The 21,397-nt window shown below is 39.0% G+C and overlaps 1 protein-coding gene across 9 annotated transcripts in view; it reads right to left on the reverse strand.

The window, feature by feature from the left end:
- Positions 1-236: 236 nt before the first annotated feature.
- Positions 237-21,397, reverse strand: part of ROBO1 (roundabout guidance receptor 1) — a 687,829-nt gene continuing 666,668 nt past the window's right edge. For 8 of the 9 annotated variants that reach the window (XM_077174531.1, XM_077174536.1, XM_077174532.1 and 5 more), the window contains 7 exons: positions 19,832-19,976; positions 19,286-19,537; positions 15,078-15,487; positions 12,545-12,697; positions 3,966-4,274; positions 2,541-2,743; positions 237-1,939 (listed from right to left, as the gene is read on the reverse strand). In XM_077174531.1, coding sequence (XP_077030646.1) covers positions 1,925-1,939; positions 2,541-2,743; positions 3,966-4,274; positions 12,545-12,697; positions 15,078-15,487; positions 19,286-19,537; positions 19,832-19,976 — 1,487 coding nt within the window. In that variant the 3' untranslated portion in view covers positions 237-1,924. The remainder of the gene's footprint in view (positions 1,940-2,540; positions 2,744-3,965; positions 4,275-12,544; positions 12,698-15,077; positions 15,488-19,285; positions 19,538-19,831; positions 19,977-21,397) is intronic. The other variant, XM_077174535.1, reaches the window with a different exon arrangement.

Raw genomic sequence — 21,397 nt, forward strand, 5'->3', positions numbered from 1 at the left:
AGAAGTTTTCATTGTCACAGTCCATGAAGCGCCCAGAAATCAGATCTTTAAGGCAATCAACTGTAATTATGTAAAATCCTAGGCTGCATTCAGCTCTCCCAATTTGCTTATGCTACTGTAGCTGTATGATTTCAGTGGAACAGATCCTGGCTCTTGCCAATAGGATTAGAAATAGGACTAGAGCTGCCCCTAAAATTATGCTTCAGGGAACACAAGAAACTACGCAGGAAAGATAATGTATTTGAGAACATTTTTAATAAATAATGTGACAAAAATTACTTTTCTGATTATTGGATCCTCAGTATGCAAAATTATGGCTAAAATATGAGGTTTCTTACATGAACATAATGAAAACATTAATCACATGGATTTTCCTTTAGTACTGCACACCCTTTCTATGGAACCTTTCTTTAAAAATTAGCTAAATGAAAAATTTCAGTCCTCGGTAAACACCAAAACACTTTTTTTTTTCTTTTTTTTTTCCATTGGGGCTAGTCCTGATAGCTGTCAATAAACAAACACACATTTTTCCATTAGCACCAATGACAAAGAAATTTTATAATTACAAAAAAGATCAGAAAATCTACAGACAGAGGACATCATTTGGCAAATTCAATGCAACTAATGCCTCTATTTCAGCTTTAATGATAATCCAATGTTGAAAGAGGCCACAGAAAAATTGGTAATTTTCTGTAAGTCCAGGAAAAGTGAGAAGTGTTTTGATTATGGCCCACATTAACATTTGTTACTTTACCATCTGTCATCATTCAAATATTCCAAATACAAACATAGAGCATTAACAAAAAGATGAAAAATATCCCAAACAAATGCTTAACATTTTCAATAAGACAAAAAAAAAAGGTTAATAGTTACAATGGTTTACAAACAAAGTTTAGTGATTGTGCTTTTAAAACCAAAAAAAAAAAAAAAGATAAGCAGTGCATTACAAAAAAAATCATTGCCAAGATCAAACAAAACTTCTTTAAGTGGCACTTCTTCTTTAAGGTGAATTGACACAAGTAGAGGTCTGAGATTTGGGCCAGTAGCAGTTGATGGTATTACCTAATTGTTATTAAAAATGTCCATTGGTTTTTTTTTCATAAGCAGTGTTGAAGCTGAAAATTGGAAAAAAGTTTTATATAAACTTGCTCATGCTATGATTAGGCAAATAGCAATCACATTGGCTTACCTCCTGCCTATCCCAAAGGACATTTTTAATAAGAATGTATTTAATGATGAAAATGGAAAGACAAATCAAAGTACCACAGGGGTTTAAAATGAGTACATATTTACAATAAGAGCCATCTCGTCCCAAATTAATTTTACTTTCATTTGTCAAACTGTATCATCTGCAAAAGGTTAGCAAGAGACTGGCAGGCCACAAGACACACAGTCTGTGTTAAAACTGCAAGATAGCATTTGCAGTGGCTGCAGACCACAGAGCAACCCCGAGAACCAGAAGATGTTGTGCACCGTTCACCCCGGGGAGCTCTCTGGTCACGGCCGCGCGCGTCCCTCGCGGTGTCCCCGCCTGGCTCCCTGCAGAGCTGGCAGTGCTGAGCGCCGCCTGGCTGGGGAGAAACCTGGCAATCCCAGGCCCTGCAATTCCCTTCTGGTCTAATCCTGGAGCAGCAGCTGGCCCAAGCACCTCGAAGAGCAGCTTCCCTGCCTCCTGGGGCAGCGAAGGTGACGCGCTCGGCATTACGGAATAGGCAAGGGCCGTTCCTAGTGAGGAGGGTTTACAAAGAAAAAGTAAAATAAAAACAAGCATTCTGATGGCATGAGGAAAAAGGAAAAATTGTACACTCTGATTGCACTGAACATTATTTCTGGCGTCAAACATCATCAGACTTGAGGCATCTTAAGTGATTTATTTTTTTTCTGATTAGATTTTAAAAGCCTGTTACAGTACATGTCGTTGTCTTCAGCTTTCTGTTTCCTGTATTTAAAAAAAAAGAGGATATTAATTACCACACATTAACTGTTATCATTAAAATTTGTTTTACATCCTTTGAGAATTTCTATCTTTAAACGATAATTACGACTTTAAATTATGCACAGCAGTGCAACTGTGTGTTGGCCACCCTTTCTACAATCAGTATATAAAATTGAATCAATAGCATTAGGTGGAAAAAGTAAAGAAAAACATTTGTATCTTAGTATCTCATGAAATACAGAATGATAAACTGTCAAAAGATGAGAAAGGCAATGCCACAGTGTTCTCAGATGCTCTAATTCTTTATTTTCAGTTTTGAAAGAATCTGAGTAAAGTGCTCTTCAAACTATTGTATTTCTGCAAGTCCTGTTCCATAAATTTTACTGTGGTGACAATTACATTATACTATATGTGATTTGTTTTTTATGTTTTGACACATTCCTAATTTGTTTACCTGGATTGGGCATAACATTAATGGATAGATAAATGCACTCATTTTCCTGAGCAGAAATATTTCTGTTCAAAACTGTTTTTCCTGGTATCTGTCTAAAAAAAACCAAACCAGCTTTATTGTAGCGATCTTCAGTATTACAAATGCAGTTACCTCCATCTCTTCTTCTTCTTCCTCTTCTCCTTGTTCATAGGCTCCCAGTACTTGCATTTCTGCAACATTCCTTCGGGCTAGATTTGCTTGATCTGCCCTCTGTCTGCCTCCTGACCCTCTTGACGACATGGAGCTGGAGGAGCTGGGATCTCTAGGATTATTTGATGTTGGAAACGTTGGTCTAGAATATGGCAGGATGTCCTCTGTATAATGAAATGCATAACATTGTTATGTTTACTAGCCTGGAGACACTGTGAACCTAAAATTTCTGCACGCAGTTGATTTACTTTTTATGATTCTCAGGAGGTTTAAAGTGGTGCCTGACAAGAAGATGAAATATGCTGCTTCCATAGCAGCACTATAGAAGCTTTCTCAAGGAAATTTATAGTCTTTACATGGTAACGTTCACTACAGAAAAACTAATTCATGCTTAGTGTCCATTTCATTTCAATTTAGGATCCCTGGTCCATGTTCTACAGGAAAATGAAAAAAACCAAAACCTGTATATATTCGATATGACAGAGTAGGAGGAAATGAGAATACAAGTATGACACAGGGAACTCACTTCATCTAAATACTGGACCCTGCATTTCTCAGGCTGAATTTGAGACACAATCAGTGGCCATGCTTTAATATTTCACCACCATCCTCTATAGTAGCATTCTAGTAACTTTTCTCTACAGCAATCCACTGTAATCAAACTTTTATTTACACCCCCACTTAACCAACTTAATACCCAAACAGCCTTGATGTTATCCCTAAATAACTGTAGGTAGAAAGGACCAGGCATTTGTATCAATCTGTGCTCTTGGTGAACTCTTGGCATGTTCCACTAATTAGTAAACTTACCACTTTTCACATATAAGAGATCTCTTGGATCAGGTCTGGCTCATATAACGCTGTATGGGTTGGTATTTATAATTAACCCACAACTACTAGGCCTTCCTTACTTCCTCTTGAAACAGGACCAGCTATCATTCTGGCCCTTTTGTCCTCTACAAATTGGCAAAATGGGCCAAGTGTTGATCCTTTGGTTGGAGTTAAGTTTCTGAGTTACAGATCTACTGTCTGGCCTCACTCAGTCTCTTTATAAAACAGACTATAATTCAATACATTAAATATAAGTAGACTAAAGTGTATGGTAGGAGCAGAGATACTGATCCTTACAACTCTTTTTGGTTTTCTCAGCATTAGCTTTAACACATGATGGGTCTAAGGGCAGCAAAATGAAAAAGGAATGCTTTGTAAGCTTGTAGTAAGCTCGTCTTGCCCTAACAAGCTCCTTCAAGCGTGACCCATATTAACACCACAGTTGTGATAAACAGTGGCAACTCAGCAGCTCTAATTCCCCACCACTAGCCTGCAGCGTTCCCAGTGACCAGCACCCAGCACTGCAGCCCGCCCCAGGTGGGCAGGCAGAACCACCTTGGAGAAGATGACTTTTTGCTGGTGCGCCGTCCCGTTTTGGTGCTTTGCTGGCTCGCGGTTTGCCGTCTCCCGGCGGCTCCAGGGGCTCCCGGCGCTCCGCCGAGCCCGTCCGCAGGTCGGGGTGCTGCCTGCCCTCCGCCCCGTCCCTGCCCTTGTAGCTGGCTCCCTTCCTGTCCGCCGATCTGTCCGTCCTGCCGTCCGCGGAGGCCAGCTTGGGCAGCAGCACCGGCCGCACCTCCAGCTGCGCCTTGGACTGCGCCGTCGGGGACTTGATGGCCGGAGGGGGCACCGGAGGAGGGGGCAGGTCTGGGGGGTGAAAAAGAGTAATTATGATGACATCGTGCACTAGTGAAATGAAGAAATAATATTTGACTTTGAACTGAAGAAACAGATGCTCTTGTTTGCTTTCTGCCCTCCTCTCTCCACCCCAAAAAGTGTTATGTTACTGTTGAAACTGCTGATGGGTATTTTTCCAAAATCTTGAGCTTTAAAAACACAAAGGACGACCTCTCCCTGCCTTTTCAAGTCACAATATTTTCTTAAAAAACATGACCAAAAACTGCAATAAACTTTAGGCACTTGGATATCAGTTATGGACAGCAACAAAGAATTAAGGATAACATCTCCTTCCTGACATTTCTAATTGTTTGCTAAGTCCATTCAATAATACAGCAGCTCGTGCTGCAATTACTCAAAGTCTTCAGTGTAGTGAGCATTAAAGCACACAAGGTGGGATGTAAGAATGTGTATCAGATGCATTGCTGACACATATAAAGATAAACTATATGCATTATTATACTCTTCCTTTAAAATAGTAGGTTAAAATAACACACATATCCTTGATGTCTGTGGCTATGTCATGACATACTAAAAAAAAGAAGAAAAAGTGCAGTCAGTGAAATAATAAGCTCTCAGAAAAAAACAAAATAAAAAAGGCACACAAAGACTTCTGGATTTGTATCTTTAAATTAGCACAGCTTAAGGGGTTCTAAAATTCTGAACATTTTAAAAATGCTATTTATTAAGAATACACATTATTTACTTCATTATATTTTTCTATTCTTGCATTAGGACATAAAAGTAGAAAATGTAAAATGTTCATCAGGGTACAACAGTGCTCTGTAGAATATTAACGTGAAGAAAAAATAGAGTCATATAAGGGAGTGGCAATACAAAAGCAGTTCACAATAAAGCTATAGGCTTTCAATTCACATGGATTTAAGAGAACAACAGGTTAAAAAAACGTGAGATGAGGTTAATATTCTCAAGTGGAACTGCTAGAAAAAAACCCATCACTATTAAAAATTGAAATGTAAGCATTTTGTAATAGTGTGCTTTCTACTTCCACAAAAATCAGGGAGCAGCTGTGTTTTACAAACACCACTATATATACACAGCTAATTCTGAGTCTATTCAATAGAATGTTTCAACTTAAATTTACCTAAATTGGGTCAAAAATAAAGGTACTATTCCTGAGTAAGAAAAAGTACATATCTAATATACACATGTAAGTTCAGATCTGGCAAATGCCCGACATTTTTGAGAGGTTTTCCAGTGACACAAAGCATGAGTGACTTGATCCAGCCCTGTGGAAAGATGAAGCAATGCAGAATTCAGTGCTCTGTGTAAGCTTACTGGGAACCATCCAACACACACACCTGATGACATATCTTGGAATTATCCTTTACCTGTCTTAAACAAGACTGGAAATTCTATCAAGTGGCTGGACTGGAATGATGAGGAAGAAAGATGTCAAAAAGTATGGTTCATAAGGTTGGACATACTTCAGGAAAATTATATCCTGCTGCAATAACTCTACTGTCTTGGTGGAAAAAACCCCACAACAAACAAACAAAGCAAACAAACAAAAAATCCCATCAGGGTAGTTTGTTTGTTGAATATAAGCAGTTATGGAGAGCAACTAAAGGTAAACAACTGACTATTGAGACTTAATTTTGAGTATCTACCCAACACTCAATATTTGCAGGTATCTTTCAAGAAAAAGGACTATCATTTGCAAACCCTAAAAAGGAATAATGTAAGCTTGGATAAACTAAGTGGCTGAATGAAAATGAAGGGGAGGTTTAGATTGGATAACAGGAAAAGGTTCTTCACCCAGAGAGTGGCTGGGCACTGAAACAGGCTCACAGGAAAGTGGTCACAGCACCAAGCCTTACAACATACTTGGCAAGAAAGCACAGAATCATTTATGCTGCATTCCTTTGTTATCTGTAACTGTTAAACATGGTTTAGAGAGGTAACCTCTGTTCAGTACACAGACTCAGCAGTGAAAGTCTAATTCCAGCCATCAGAGTAGCACTCAGACTACCTCTTCTGAAAATGTCTAAAGTTGCTCTTTGGTGGCAGGTGAGGTCCTGCCACCAAAAAGAAAACCAAACTACTTTCACTGGGCTGCCTAGCCCTGTAGATGCAAATTTGAATTTCTGGATCACAATGACTCACACCCATATGATCTTAAGAGTCAATACCTGCTGCAGAAAGTGTTGTTCTCAAGAAGTATATAACCTCTTACCAATCAGCAATCATGTGAAAATTCATGTGAAGTTGGCCTAAGACCTCAGAGTTGTGTGTAATGTGTTCCTTGAAAGCTCACTGCAATAAGTCCATGTCAATCCAGACTAAAGCTTATTGAGCACAAGAACTATTCTTACAAAGCAAGGCTGAAGATGGACCCCACCCCTCACAGAACACTGTTAGCAATTACAGAACTTGGATTAAAAAAATAAAACAAACTCCGAATTAGCCTGTGGAGATTCCAACAATTCTTTCCTTCCGGAGGAATACTTTCTTCTCACAGTATTGTCTTCCCTCAGAAGAGGACACACTGACTCAGAAGTGGATGAAGATACTTTAACTCAGAAGTGTAGACTTTTGGAACCAGTGCTTTTCTTTTAAATCCCTCTGGTCAGATTTGTCCTTATCTCAACCCTCTGGGGTGTGTGCTGGGCACCAAAAAGGACTGTCATGGTTTTAAGCCCAGCTGGAAAGGAAATTCCTCTCAGCCACTTGCACAACCTTTCACCTCTCTCACCCCAGTGGAATGGGAAGGACAATCAAAGTAAAAGTTGTATGTTGAGCTAGGAGCAGTTTAATAACTGAAAAGGAAAATAATACAATAATGGCAAACAATAACAATAATGATAACAATGAGGGGGGAAAAAAAAGTGATGCAGAATGCAATTGCTCACCACCCCCTGGTCACTGACCCATCAATGCCAGATCCCCCTCCCTGAACCCCTCTGGGTAAATCCCCAGTTTATATACTGGACACAACATTCCATGGTGTGGAACATCCCTTGGGTCAGTTTGGGTCACCTGTCCCAGCTACGCTCCCTCCCAGGTTCTTCTGTGCACCTCCTCACTTGGCAGAGCATAAAACAAGAAAAAAAAAAGTCTTTGACTTAGGATAAACACACCTTAGTAAAAAAACCATCAACACCATTCTTATTCTGATCCAAAACAAAGCCCTGTAACAGCTGCTGAGAAGAAATTGACTCTACCCCAGCTGAAACCAGGACAATGCAATGTCTTGTGTCACATGCTCCACTCACTTTTTCTTCAATAAAGCACTGAATAGCCCTTCTCTTGAACCTGCTGATGTAAAGGGAGTGTAGATATCCAACATCAGCTTTCTCAGCCTCCCTTGGAGCCAGTGTCCAGCAGATGTGCCATGGCTGAACAAATATGAAGGGAAGGAACATTCCTGTAGCCTGTTAAATACAGCTTGGAACAAACTACTTTATTCAAGAATCCTCTACAGCCACACAGGACAAGGAACAAAGTGGTGTTGAATCTTTACTATGGAAAAGAAAGATGCACTGATATAAAATATTTCATAAACTGGCAGCAGCTCTATGGTAGGTACAATAATAACTAAAGAAAAGTGATATTTGCTTTCAAGAACATTTTTGCAACCTGCAGGGAAACTATAAAAATCTTCATTATAACATAGTGCTTCTGACTGAGAATCCTTAACAGAGGGAAAAAAAATCCCTTTCAGAGGTCAACACTATTACACCCCTGTGGTATTTATTTTAACAGCTCAGATCACAGAGAAAATCCAGATTCAATCTGCCTCCTCGAGTACAAACTGGCACACTTCTTATTAAAAGCAAAACGGAAGCTTCCATTGTAAGGAATAAAAATAAATCACAAAGCAACATCAAACCAATGGAAAGAACTCAGAAGTATTTGTTAAAGGTCAGCTGTGCTCACATGTTTCATTCATGTCTATGTATTACTGTTATCCTGCTTCCCAAGTAACTCAAACAATTAATGGATGCCATTTCATAGCTCAGCCTACAGGAGAAACCTTCCATAGGTGTCTTTTGAAAGGGCAGAGGATAATTTTCTAAATGAGAACACACATAGGAACCATGGCATAAGCTAAACAGAGTTGAGGAAAAATAATCTGCTAAATTAGTTTAACACTAAAGTGGAGAAACCACAAATAAGCACAACAAGATGAATTGTAAGTAGTGACCAATGAAGCAATTAGGCTTCATTAGGCAACTCTCTCTTTTAAACTCTATCAAGCTGTAGATTTTTTCAGTCATACCCTGAAGAAAATAGCAGTTACAGATTTGATGCAATACTGAAGACAACCCCTGGAAGTGTTCAAGGCAAGGCTGGATGGGGCTCTGAGAAACCTGGTCTAAGGTGTCCCTGGCCATGGCAGGGGGTTAGAACCAGGTAACCTTTGAGGTTCCTTCCAACCTAGACCATTCTACCATTCTGTAAGATATGAAGTGAATTTTCAGTCTATTTTATGTTCATGCTGGTAGGCAAAACTCAAGATTGTTCCTGACTTGAAAAAGCCTTAGCCAGCATTTAAGATTTCCAGACACATCATAATGTGAGCTATTATTCATGTAGTGAAGTTGTTTTCATGCTTTGTCTCTCAAGAAACACAGCTCACACTGTACACAATAACTGAGTGGACAAATTAATACAGCAAAGCCCAGTATGATGTATAAAAGCTGTTGCCTTTTTTTTCCTTTTATGTACATTTGCATAATTATCAAAACAGTTTTCACTCCACAAAACCTCCCTCAAGTAAAAAATTCTGTATTTAAAAAATATAATGGCCTCAGAAGTAAGGACTGAGAAGAGGACAAGCATCTGAAAATTATTATAATTCAATAACAAGCTGATTTTTAGCAGAGTAAGAAATGAATTCCTACTTTTTTTGTACCTTGCTAAAATTTGCTTCATACAGAGTAGATTGTTTTGTACTGCACAAGCAGAGGGAGACAAAAAGTACAAATGGTGTTGGCATGCATAAAGGCTTAACATTTCCAAGTGAAAATTCAAGGAATATTTGGCAGGTGTTCAACTGCCTTTTGTGAGAAATTCAGCTGCCCTGACATCATGTCATTGGTAACACAGCTAAATAACTCAGTTACAGTCTCAGCCAGTTAGTTGCAAAACTGTTTAGTAATTTTTCCTCACTCAGAGATTTAAAGAAGAATCAGGATTTAAAATCTCATGTGAACTGTGAAAGGCATAATTTCTACTGAAAGACCTACTGAATCAGAACAATGGCAAAGTACTTTTATCCTTTTTATCTAAATGGTTACAATTCTAGGGTTTGTAACAACTGATAAATCAATTCAAGACAGTTGAGAGCAGAGTCTCCCATATATATTTTTAGAAAAGACAAACATATCCTTTTAAAGTTTGGTTTTCTAAATTAAATATGTAAGTAGGTCAGTCAAGGTTGAGAAGGAGGGTACATCTGCTAGTTGGTTCTTGTAATGCATTCTTAGTAAACACTCCTAAAAGGCTAGATGAAGAGCAATTAAAAATTCATACATTTTAATCCTTACCACCTACTGTGCAAAGATTTTTAGCAACAAATATGAAGAACCTTTCACTGCCTGGATGACGGTCAAGGAACAAAACAAGTGAGCTGAAATCCCATCCCACATAAAGTGGCAACTGACTTGAACTAATACTCATAGAAAACACAAAATTGTTACTACTTGGACTGTGCAGAGTAGATTAGAGAGAACTCATTTAAAAATAGGTAGTAGTAAGCCTTTTATTGCTACATTAGTAAAAAACACACCTTCAGAAAGATCAATCTCTTTCACAGATTTGTCTGTATGATGAAAGTAAAAAAAGAGAATTTTGAAAGATTTATATATATTGCTGCTGATAATACTCCTGGCATTTTCTACTATTCATGAAAGTCTTTAATTTACTTACATATTTTTCCTGTCAACTAACCATTTAAATTCTTCATTACACTTTTATTTCATAGAAGTACTAGCAAGTACTTATTCAGGTAATTTGGGAACAGTAGAAAATTCTTTATATGCAATTCTTTAAAATTCCATTTCAGAGGCTGAGAAAGTAATGAAGGAATATATTTTTCTCTTTTTAGTATTTATCGAATATTTCTGCTTTTTATTCCCCCACTACTACAAACACATATATGTTTACTTGTTATGAGGAAATAAAGCAACTCTGTATCAGGCATTCCTTTATAAAAAAAGATAAATAATAGTCATCAAGCCAGTATAAAAACCTAAGTATATCTCAGAGAGGTCAATTGTGCTTAAATGTTTCATTCATGCATCCATACCACTTTTTTCCACCTAAGGAAAACAATTACTATATGTTACTTTATAGCTAATTCTAAAGAGTCACAATATACTAGATGAGGCTATTAAAGTGAATGGTTAGAATCTACAGTAAGGTTCCAAATATACTTATGCAAATAGACTGAGGGGAAAAAATAACAATTAAAAAAAATATCAAAACCAAACAAGTCCTTCGACCTTTGAACTGGATTTTATTAGCTCTGCCAGAATTAAAGCCATAATTTGCTATTCCCTGAATGACCACACTGTATTGCACTATAAAAAGGTTAGTGGAAATTCTTACCTAATTAGAAAATATGCTGAAATAAGCAGGTGCTACATAAGACAAAACAAATATTGATCATGGTTGTCAAATCTATACTGTAAAATTTAATGACAATGGCTCTATGATTTAACTCTGTATAACTACTTTCACAAAAAACCTGTCATCAAATACAGGCCCACCTCTTATTTATCCTCATGTTAGAAGCAAATGGCCACATAAAACACCTTTATTTATTTATTTCTGATGTCCTAGCTATTGTGTTTGTATTGAGGCTTGATGCTCTGCCAATTATTCAGTTAAGAGCATTCTCTTCTAGAGAATAAAAGCAGATACAATGTCAATAAAATATCCAGTGAAACGCCATTACAAGAGTCTCATAAACGTAACGTTTCTGGTACAGTTTTGGGATTTACACCTTGTGTTGTCCTTTCACAGAAGCAAACATGCACAAAAGCACTGTAATAACCTCTTGAAATCAGATAATATTCCAACAGCTCAGTTTGGCTGACAGAAGGGGCCTGGGCACAAGCCAAGAGGCCCAGGTGCACTGTGTCATGCCAGCATTTAACGCAGCCTAATATCAGATAGATGCTACTGAGAGAAAATACTCCCAATAAAGTACAGATAATAGCACGGACAACCACTCATTGCTAAATTACTTCTGCTCATCGTGCTTTGAGCTTTGTATTAAATTTTTTCGTCAAGTGGCAGGAATCACAGGGAGAAGTGGTTCAAAACTCCCTTCTTGTAACCCTGGATAAGGATCTATAATATTAGCCTTTCATATGATAATGGCAAATGATGCCCCTCTTTGAAAAAATTCAGGCTGGTAATGAAAGTCCTAATCAGATTGTTGTTGGAGAGAAGCAGGAGGTGGGGAGCTCTGCCCTCCTCTCTTTTTCCCTTCCCTCCCCTCCCCTTCCCCCACATCTCCCTCCTGTTAGCAAATTCCGCAAACTTGACAAGATGGGTTAAGTCTTGGGGAATTTATCTTACATGAATTTCCAACAAAGCCCACGGATTGTTTCATACAACTGGAAGGCAGTGCTTTAATAAAAGCTGCACCACCTGAGGCATTTTCATTAAAGGCTCTCTCTAGACAACATCACAATGTTTGCATTATCATCCTACACCCCCAAGAGAATACAAGCACTACCTTTTCAGCAAGAGTTGATATTGTGTGTGAAGGCATGAGAGAAGATGATTAGATTTTGCTTTCACTCACAAAGTAACCGCTTGCAACAATGCTGTGGCCAGGATTACAATTCACCGCATTTGTGCTGCCCACCATTCGAACGGTGAATTGCTTTTTTCCAGGAAAGGACACATTCTGAAGGTTTTAATAGTCAGTCACATGAACAAAGATTTTAATCCTAACCAAGCATTATTCTCAATGACTGTACTATTTAAGCTATCTGGGCTCTTAACTAATGATGGTAATTAGCCGATTAGGACACTATAGAAAACAGGTGCAAGGCTCTGGAGTGGCAGCATCAATGTACAGTATTAAGGAACTCTGGCATTTAAAATGATTAAACTGTTCAGCTTGTTTAGCAACAGGAAACACAAATCACTGAATTCTGAAACGCAGCGTTATCTCTGCGGAAAAAATTTCACGCGCACGCACTGAATGCACATTTAGAAAGGTTCACTGAGGCTTTCACCCGTTTCAGTGGACTCACCATCTGTGTAGACTTCTCTGCGCAGATGTCCTGGCTGGTGTTTTTGCTTTTTGGCAGGTCGGACCTTCTGTATTACAACAGCACTCATGTTGCTGTCGGTAGATACAGGGCTGGTGGGTCTGGGACAGTGCGATGCATGAAAATGTCTACGGCCTGCAAATGGATATAGAACAATAGCAATTATTCTTCTTACCTAAAATAAAGAGACCTTTCATACTTTTTCTGTTCACATCAGAATGCTCTTGCTGTACAAAACCTAAAAATACACTGTTGGAACAATAGTAAAGCTCATCCAGTTTTAGAATGAGCTGCAACTAAATCGGGGCATTTGCTATCCTATCATTAGGCAGGCTGGCTTGGTTGCACAGAAATTATCCAGCTGCTTGGTAGCTGGTAGCTCCTGCCCCAGGAGCACAAAATCCATCAGCAGGCAAGCACAAGCAGGATTCCCACCCAGCCAGTTTCTGGAAAGAGCAGGACATTTCCCTTTCAGGTTCCTCCTCCCCTAGCTTGGGCCACATGAGGTCATCCCTGCCATAAGCAGAGCAAGTGACCAGCAGGTCTTGGGTACAGAAGTCCCCTCTGCCACTTTGAGTGAATTTTCAGGAATGCATTGAGGCTGGATGGCTGGCATTTTATCACGGATTATTTGCAGACAAGAAGTGTCACATTTTAAGGACATGCAGTCAGGCACACACAATACCAATATATATAAATCATTGCATAACATGAACTTAACTGTTGCAAAAATATTAGCAAACGTATGTAAAAAGACCTTTTCTAAACATATAAGTCTCTACACATATTTATAGGAATTTATTTGTACAAAAGGGATAAAATCCTGGCCCTGTGGGTACGAATGGGAGTTTTGCCACCTACTTCAATCGGTCAGGATTTCATCCAGAATTACTAAATTACCTCCCCTCTCACTCTTCATGATGAACAGCTGTGTTGAAATGAAACAAAGGGCTGTTAACTGGGAGAGGATATCTGAAGTGGGAGGAAGGTTGAAAATCTGTGGAGTCAGGGTGGACACAGTTGTGACAGAGTACCTCTTCTGCAGGTCTGGCAGTTTAATAGGATTGATTGTCAAAACATTCATGGAACTGCCTGAAACCTTCATGCCAGCCTGCTGTATTCTTATTTTTTAGATGAAGTACAACAATATCCATTTTGCCTAGTAAGGTTACTGTATATATCCAGTATACCTGTATATATCCAGTGCTACTAGTATCCAGTATGTAGTAAAAAATGCAATATTTCAAATATCATGTTTTGTATGTTCAGTGGTGTTTCAGGAGAAAGGAAAAGTGAAAACGCAACCATGTGCATAAGGCCCTGCTGCATATGCATAATCTATAATTTAAAATGCAATTCATAACAGCTATCAAAATACAAAACCAACACAAAGCCAGCTCATCCCAATAATAAAACAGTAAAAGCCTGAACAGAATTCCTCAAAAAAAAAAATCAAATCAAAATCCAGGGAAAATATTAATCTAAAGGTTTACTATTTGTTTGGACATTTCAAGAGAGAGGGATTAAATCTTCTTCTCTTGTGGCTGAAACACTCTTCAGAGTAACTGAAAACACTGGGAGCCTTATACTGGGAAAAGATAGACTTCTATAATCCTTTCCCCCCGCTACCCCCATTCAGTTCTGGGTACAAATCCATCAGCAGGGCTGGTGTTTGTCTGTGATCAGTGAGACCAAAGAACTAGGAGCTACTTAGGAGAAACACTGTAGAGCAGCAACTTATTTGAACTATTTCACCAAAACTCCTGTCCTGCCTCTTCCTGACTTCTAAACATCCCAAGAACAGGAGTTCAGAAGGCGCCTGTGGACAGGTTCATTGCACAGTGGCCACTTTTTTGGTTCTCCCATGGCAGGACCCAGGACATCCCTCTGGCTGTCCTGAGCAGCCAAGACCCCTGCCAGGGGTCTCAGAGACCCTGGCTCAGAGCCCAAAATGCCTGTGGTTTTGATTATCACCCATGGAGAAAATTACCAACCTTAGATGAAGATCTGCAAGCCACAACAAATTAAATAGAATGATAGTGGATTTATCATGAGGTGAAAAAGTAAATTTTTGGGGTTTTTAGAATGGGGGTTCAGAAGGCAAGTTGGAGGAATCTGGGCGTGTCCTGCCTTTCTTCTTCTTCTTCTTAGCCTCCATTTTCTGCTGTGATGTTGGTACTTTTAGACTGGTCTAGAGTAGAAGCTCACTGTCTAACATGGCTGATAGGTATTGGAAAGTAATTGCAAACATTGTACATGTAGTTTTTAGTATAAAGACATAAAACCATGCTGAGGGCAGAGAGAGTGCCTCTGACTGTCTTGCTGAGTGGACCTCGGCAGGACAGGAGAAAGAATTTTATAGATAAGATACAATAAACAACCTTGAGACCGAGAAACGAAGAGCTCTGACTCCTTCTTCGAGCGCTGGGCTGGGAAAAGAGACTTTCTAACTTTTCCTGGGGTCACCCTGAGAAGCAGAGACCCCGACACTGCCGTGGAGCAGAGGAGCACTCACCTCCTGCTGCCTCGTGCATTTGCCTCCTGGCCACTTTGAGCCCGGCGTACTCGGCGGCTGCTGCCACGGCCTGTGCAAAGTCGGCGTCGGTGAAGAAGGATCCGTCGGAGGAGCTGACGCTGGAGCGCCCGCTGGAGATGTTGTCCTCCTCAGAGGCCGAGCCCCAGCCATTGATCATGGAGCCTGTCACGGAGCTCTCCAGATCCCCAACGCTGGAGGCAGGGGTCTGCTCCAGGCCACGCAAAAGGAGCCTCCTGTTCTGCATCTTGGCAACCTCGATATCCGCCTCGTCCTCCTCCTCTTCCGGGGCGTCGGTATCCATGTCAGAGACCAAGGGCCCTGAGATGTATCCGTAGGTGTGTGGTGGGGAGATGGGCCTTGGAGGGGGTGGAGGACTCACAGGTTGACGTCTGCATAAAAACACAAGGGTGAGAAGAATTGAAACTGCGTAATGAAGTCAGAGGAAACAGCAGATTGATGAAAATAGTTTTTTTATTTCCCAGCAAGCTTGGCGGGCCTTTTTAAATCCACCTAATTTATATGTGAAATGCTCAGGTTTGTTTTTTCAGTTTATACTTTTGCTGTAAGTCAGAACTGACAGCTACGTAGCTTGAAATCTATCACAAAGAAACCTGATTTTTTTAACATGGTTCCTTTATCACTGACTTTAATGATAAAGCTGTTCATTTTCCCTAAATAACACATGTAGAGCTAAGCAAAGAAAATGGTAACCAAAAAATTGGTTACAGATCATGTGGCTATCAAAAAAATTATTTGTGCACCCTTGAGAGTATAAGCAAAAGAAATAACTGTAAACATATAGCTTGAAACTACTAATGCCAACAGATGCATCTATCCAAATAGATTGCTCCATTAACATTATCTTCCCTCCACCCACCCTGGTGATTCAGAAAGATATGAAAAGAGAGACTGCAACTTCATTATTTTTAAATTGATCTAGGTGATGAAATAAAAGTATTTTCTACCATACTGTTAGTTCTAGGCCTTAGGGGTACCAACATGAATACAGATGTATGGGTTAACTAATTTTGATCTTAATTTGTCAGTAATGGTATCTTCGGCTTAAGGAGGCAAAGTATAAGATATCAGATCAATGTTCAAGATTAGTTAATACTTCACTCAGAAGTTCCAGGTAGCAACACTGTTAACAGTTCTTCATGGGGCCACAGACATGCTCTTTAAGTGCCATTTGTCTGCAGGAAAACACACTTTCTGCAGTAATGGCTCTCCCATTCTCTGCTGGCTGTGCTCACCAGGAATTTCTACTGCAGTCTGCTTTGAAAAAAATTTTAAAGTAATTTTCCTTCGTCAACTTTGCCCTCTTATCTCATTGAGAAATGGTGACTCTCATGGTTAAATCAACTCTTTTGTATGGACAACATGCAATTTTGTTTGGGTTTTTTTTTTTATTTTAATAAATGGGAATGTATGTTAATTTTGGAAAGAAATGTTAGCATGGAAAGACCTATGACTCTATGGGAAGAGACAACTGGATCCTCCCTGGACTACATCATTACTATTTCTCACTTGCTGCATTAAGTACTGAGCAGAATGAAAAATAGGGATAAATATCCAATAATAATTTTATAACAGCACCCCCAAATCTCAGAAGCTGTTGCTGTAATCTGTACCTGCTTTGACTAGAGACCTTGCCCAATAAAGTCTTACAGCCTGAATTTAAAGCTCTTGTGACAAATGTCGTTGTGATATATTTGTCTATTCTCTAGGTTTTGGTATAAGAAGACAGGCAATTGGTTACAAAATATGTTAGAGTTCTTGAAAATGTAGTTTAGCTGCCAACCTTTAGGGATAGGCTAATTGAGAGCAGCTGGTTCATGGGCATACAGAATTAACAATTCTTCTTTCCCCTTTATCTGATGCAGGTTCTCGCTTTCACAGTGACATTGTCTCCTATCTCAGCTCTGGGTTCAACATGATACCACCTCCTATCCCACTAAATCTTTAGTTTTTTTCTTTGCTTTTTGACTCTTCCAGACCACAGGTTTGTATTTCAGTTTGCTATACTTCCAGCAAGCTCACCAGACAGAGAAATATTACAGCACACTCTCACCACCAGAATCCTATTCTAGATGCCTGGTTCTGACCAGCAAAGAAGTAACACCCAGCAGAACTATGAGTAAAGCTAATAAAATTATGACAAACAGTATTTCAGGCATTATTTTCACTACACACCATTTAACATTTCACTATACACCGTTTCCAAAACACCCAAAATCAATGTGGAAGGGCACCACTTGGAATGTGTTCCTAGTTTGAAAGTATTGCCACACCACATTCAAACAGGACCCCACCCATCCAGAACGGGTTACAGCTGCTGAGCACAGGACACCCAATTCCTCAACAGCAGCCCTGGGTTGTATCAACACCAGCAGATGGAACAGGTAACCAGCCAAGCCTCAAAAATCAAATAAACAGAATTATATGACTACTTTAAAACTGATGAGATGGACGCAGCAAAAAGAAAAGAAACAACGTTTGGAAAAAAAAGATGGAAAAGACAAAATCAGTCCCTAACAAATTCTAAGATTTTCAACAAAGCTAGATTTAGCCATTGTAGGAAGGACAAAATAAATACAAATTTTATTTTTTCAGTCCACAAAAAGAGTAAGTGGTATGGCCTGGAAGCTTAAATTGGAGCATCCTTCCAGCTCCCTCTGCCACTAAGTTTTGATGGCATTGATGGTGACCAGCCAGGATTCTTTGCGTTGAGCAAAATTTCTACTTTCTAGACAGCTGCTGGCTGGTTATGCATGTTTGTGTACATCTGCTTCTGTGCCTACTCCATTCTGTATGTCAGGACACATCTCCCAATGTCCAGAAAATCACAGAGATTCTGGAACATCGCTCATGACTATTGGTCACTTAGCTTTTCCCCTTTTCATTTGTGTCCACCTAGCCTTACCTCTCAAATAACCCAGAAAATTTAAGTGATTAAAATGAACATTTCTGTGGACTGGTGTACCAGGACCAATGGAAATTACAGGAAATTTGCCATCCAATGAATAAAGTGATTTTAAAGACTCAGGAAGATAAGGAAGAGAAAAGGAAAGAAGAGGAAAGGAGGAAAAGATACACAGTACAAGTGTTACCATAAAGAGTAAAGGAAACAAACCAAGGCAGGTCAAGTAGGGGGAGCTAAAGTAAAAGCAGATATAGGCCCATTTAAAAAAAATATGTATAACTACTGCCTACATACAAAATGGGAACCATAAAGATGACCTAACTTTTAAAAAACATTCTGGAAAATACATCTATAAATATTCAGTAACTTATGTTGAAGAAATCAAAGCTCTACAGTCTAATTAAAAAAATCATATAAATTTCATTTTAAGAGGCTTACATTTTGCTAAAAATAGAAATTCCACATAGAATGCTGCCGGTAAGTTTATATATTTGTGGCAATAAACAATATGTGCAAACCACTGGAGGAAAAAGATAATAAAAGCCCATCACTTGGGATGGAAAAGCTGTGCCTTCTAAACAAAAGCCAAGAGATGTAAGCATCATACATAAAAGGGCTCATTCAGAATTCACTGTTTTATGGGAGAGAAGCTGTGAGAGTTTATATGCAAAACAGTTGTAAAAGCAACTCAGAGAAGAAACAAAATTTCCCAGCAGCAAATATCTGTCTTTATTAATGTTGGTCATTCCTTTAAATAAGGTTAGATGGAAATGTTAAGAAAATTTTGCAAGCAGTAATTTCCTGTATTAGGATTTAGGAGAGGAGGAAAATCTATAGGTTATATAAATTATATATTTATATATATTCATACATATTGGTGACAAGTTAATTGCACAGTTACTGTGAAATAATGCATGCTATTTTATGGTAATAATGCAGTAAATCTATTGGAAACAATGGAACTGTAATTATATGGTAAGCTGTGCTAACGATACCACTTTAATAACCTGATGACTGTGAATTTAACTTATGTCAGTATCGTACGTACCCTCAAGTGATATACTGCATTTCTTCCCATGGTAGAATAACAAAGCAACTTAATTACTTATTTCTTAGGTTAATATAGTTCTAGCATCCTGGATTAGCAGTTAAATAGCAACAGAATAACGGGGAAATTGTTGGCCTCACTAAATTCACCAGGAATTTTCAGTGGGGCTTGGATGACTCTTGTCACATGTCTCTCGCTACATTTGCATTCACACACCTCCGGTCAGGTTGGTGTTGTGTGTGTCCCAGATCCTCCTGACAGTCCTGTAACATGGGCTGGAGTTCTTCCTGGGGAGAGGGGGTGAGGGTGGCAGTTGACTGATGGCTATAGGAGACAGCGGCTGGAGAGGAAGCTGCTCCTCGGACAGGTGGAGTAGGACCTCGCTCATCTTCTTCCTCTTCCTCTAGCTCATCCTGCTGCAGATACATCCTTGCAGGTGGCACAGGACAAGGAATTTCTTGGTCATAGCTAAAATTAATTTTTTAAGAAAATAAGGACTTAAATTTGTACTGTGTAATTAGCATATCTGATACATGTATTAACAGCCCAGAAACAAAGCACTGCTCTCTGTGCCCTTGAGAACAGCTCGGTAAGGATGTGCTGAGTGGATGCACACCACTGTCAGTGGTGCTCTCCAAACTGCCACGCTACAGCTCCACGAGCAGCACCAGAGAAGTGCTGGAGGAAGGTCTCACTGCCAGCTTGTAGGGCAAATCACACTTCAATTAACTAGTGGTTCAAGTGGGAGGTGCACAGTCTTACCCTTCATCCACCGAAAGACTGTAATCTTCGCTGTTGCTGTGGGGAGGTGGGTGTGCTGGAGGGGGTGGGAGAAGATCTGCCCAGTTCATGCCAGCTTGCTTGGGAGCCTTTGGGGTCCGAGCACCCTTCTTGTGCCCTTGACTCCCTGGGAATAAAAAGCAGCACATATTTGTAATGCTTTGAAGTCTCTCCTCACCACTAGTCATGAAAACAAAAACAACTTCGGTCCCTTCCCAGATGTTCTTGCATTCTTTGAGAATTTATTGTTTTGCTCAGTTTTGAGCAAATTGGCATTCCTCCTTTTTACACTGGTTTGTACTTGTAGCCTCTTTGTAGAACTGATCTACATTTTAAGTGCTTGAATTTAAGCAGGAACTTTACATAGCATGAAAAAGACACATGGGATACAAAACTTTAATTTTTTAAATTTAATTTTAAACAGTCAAAATGCGATAAAACCATAAATGAATTTTACAAGCAATGTCATTAAGAGTGAGCTTCCTACTTCTGTTAATTACATTAAAGATTATCATCTAAAACAAATGAGCTGTAGACATATTTTCTGAAGTGCCTTTATCCTATTTAATTGCTAGAACCTAAAATACAATATGATACAGATATGATCTATTAAAGTTCTACTGTTGCATTAAGTCACTGAATATAGGTAATTTGTACTTGTCCACTGAAACATTTCAGGCACAATGAAATTACTACTTTTAGTCTAAATGGCAGGTGCAGTTGAAAATAATTGCTGGAAGAGCTAAAATAACAGAAAAAAAAAAAGATCGATGAAGTATTTCACAAATGTTTTCAACTACTATTACTGGAAAATTACAGCTCATAATAAAGCAATGCAGCTTTAACAGTTCAAACAACTGTGAATAAGACCAATTATTTAGGTGGTAGCAAATTTTAAGTTTGGACATGGCTAAGATGAGAACTGGCTCAACCATTGTTCCTTGGTATCTATACATTTTAATCCTTCTTTGCTATTGTTACATCTTTCTTATAGATAAACCCCTTTTATGTAGATAAAGTCACTGTGATTTTGAGTATGTTTTAGAATCATTCACATTTCTCTCTTAAACTGAGGCATGATTTTATATTATCACAGTAAAGCATTATATACATGATTAAATATACTGCAGAGAGATTTAGGAAGGTTTTTTTTTTTTTTCACTTCTGCTGTCTCAGATTTTCCACTCTTACTGACAGTAGTTCTGGTAATTATCATCCCACATGAGCTGCCAGATACACATGTTTCAGCTATGTTAAATTGTTTTTGTGCTATCTTAGTATGTCAAGGAAGACACTAACTATCCCAAGGCAACCTGCATTCTGTATCCTAAGCACCATGATATATACATGGTTCAACACAATTAATTTATTACTTTGGTCACCTTGCTTCATTCCTGCCGGATTCCTTGGCATACAACTATAAATTGTTAAGAGTTATGAATAACCCTAATAGGTATCAGCATGGAGAACAACACCCTCTCATTTTTAATTTGCATGGTTCATACCCCTGAGATGTTTCATGCTGAATTTCAGGTCTTAACATTGAGA

This window comes from Agelaius phoeniceus, chromosome 2, assembly GCF_051311805.1.
Source record: "Agelaius phoeniceus isolate bAgePho1 chromosome 2, bAgePho1.hap1, whole genome shotgun sequence".
NCBI classification, from domain to species: Eukaryota; Metazoa; Chordata; class Aves; order Passeriformes; family Icteridae; genus Agelaius; species Agelaius phoeniceus.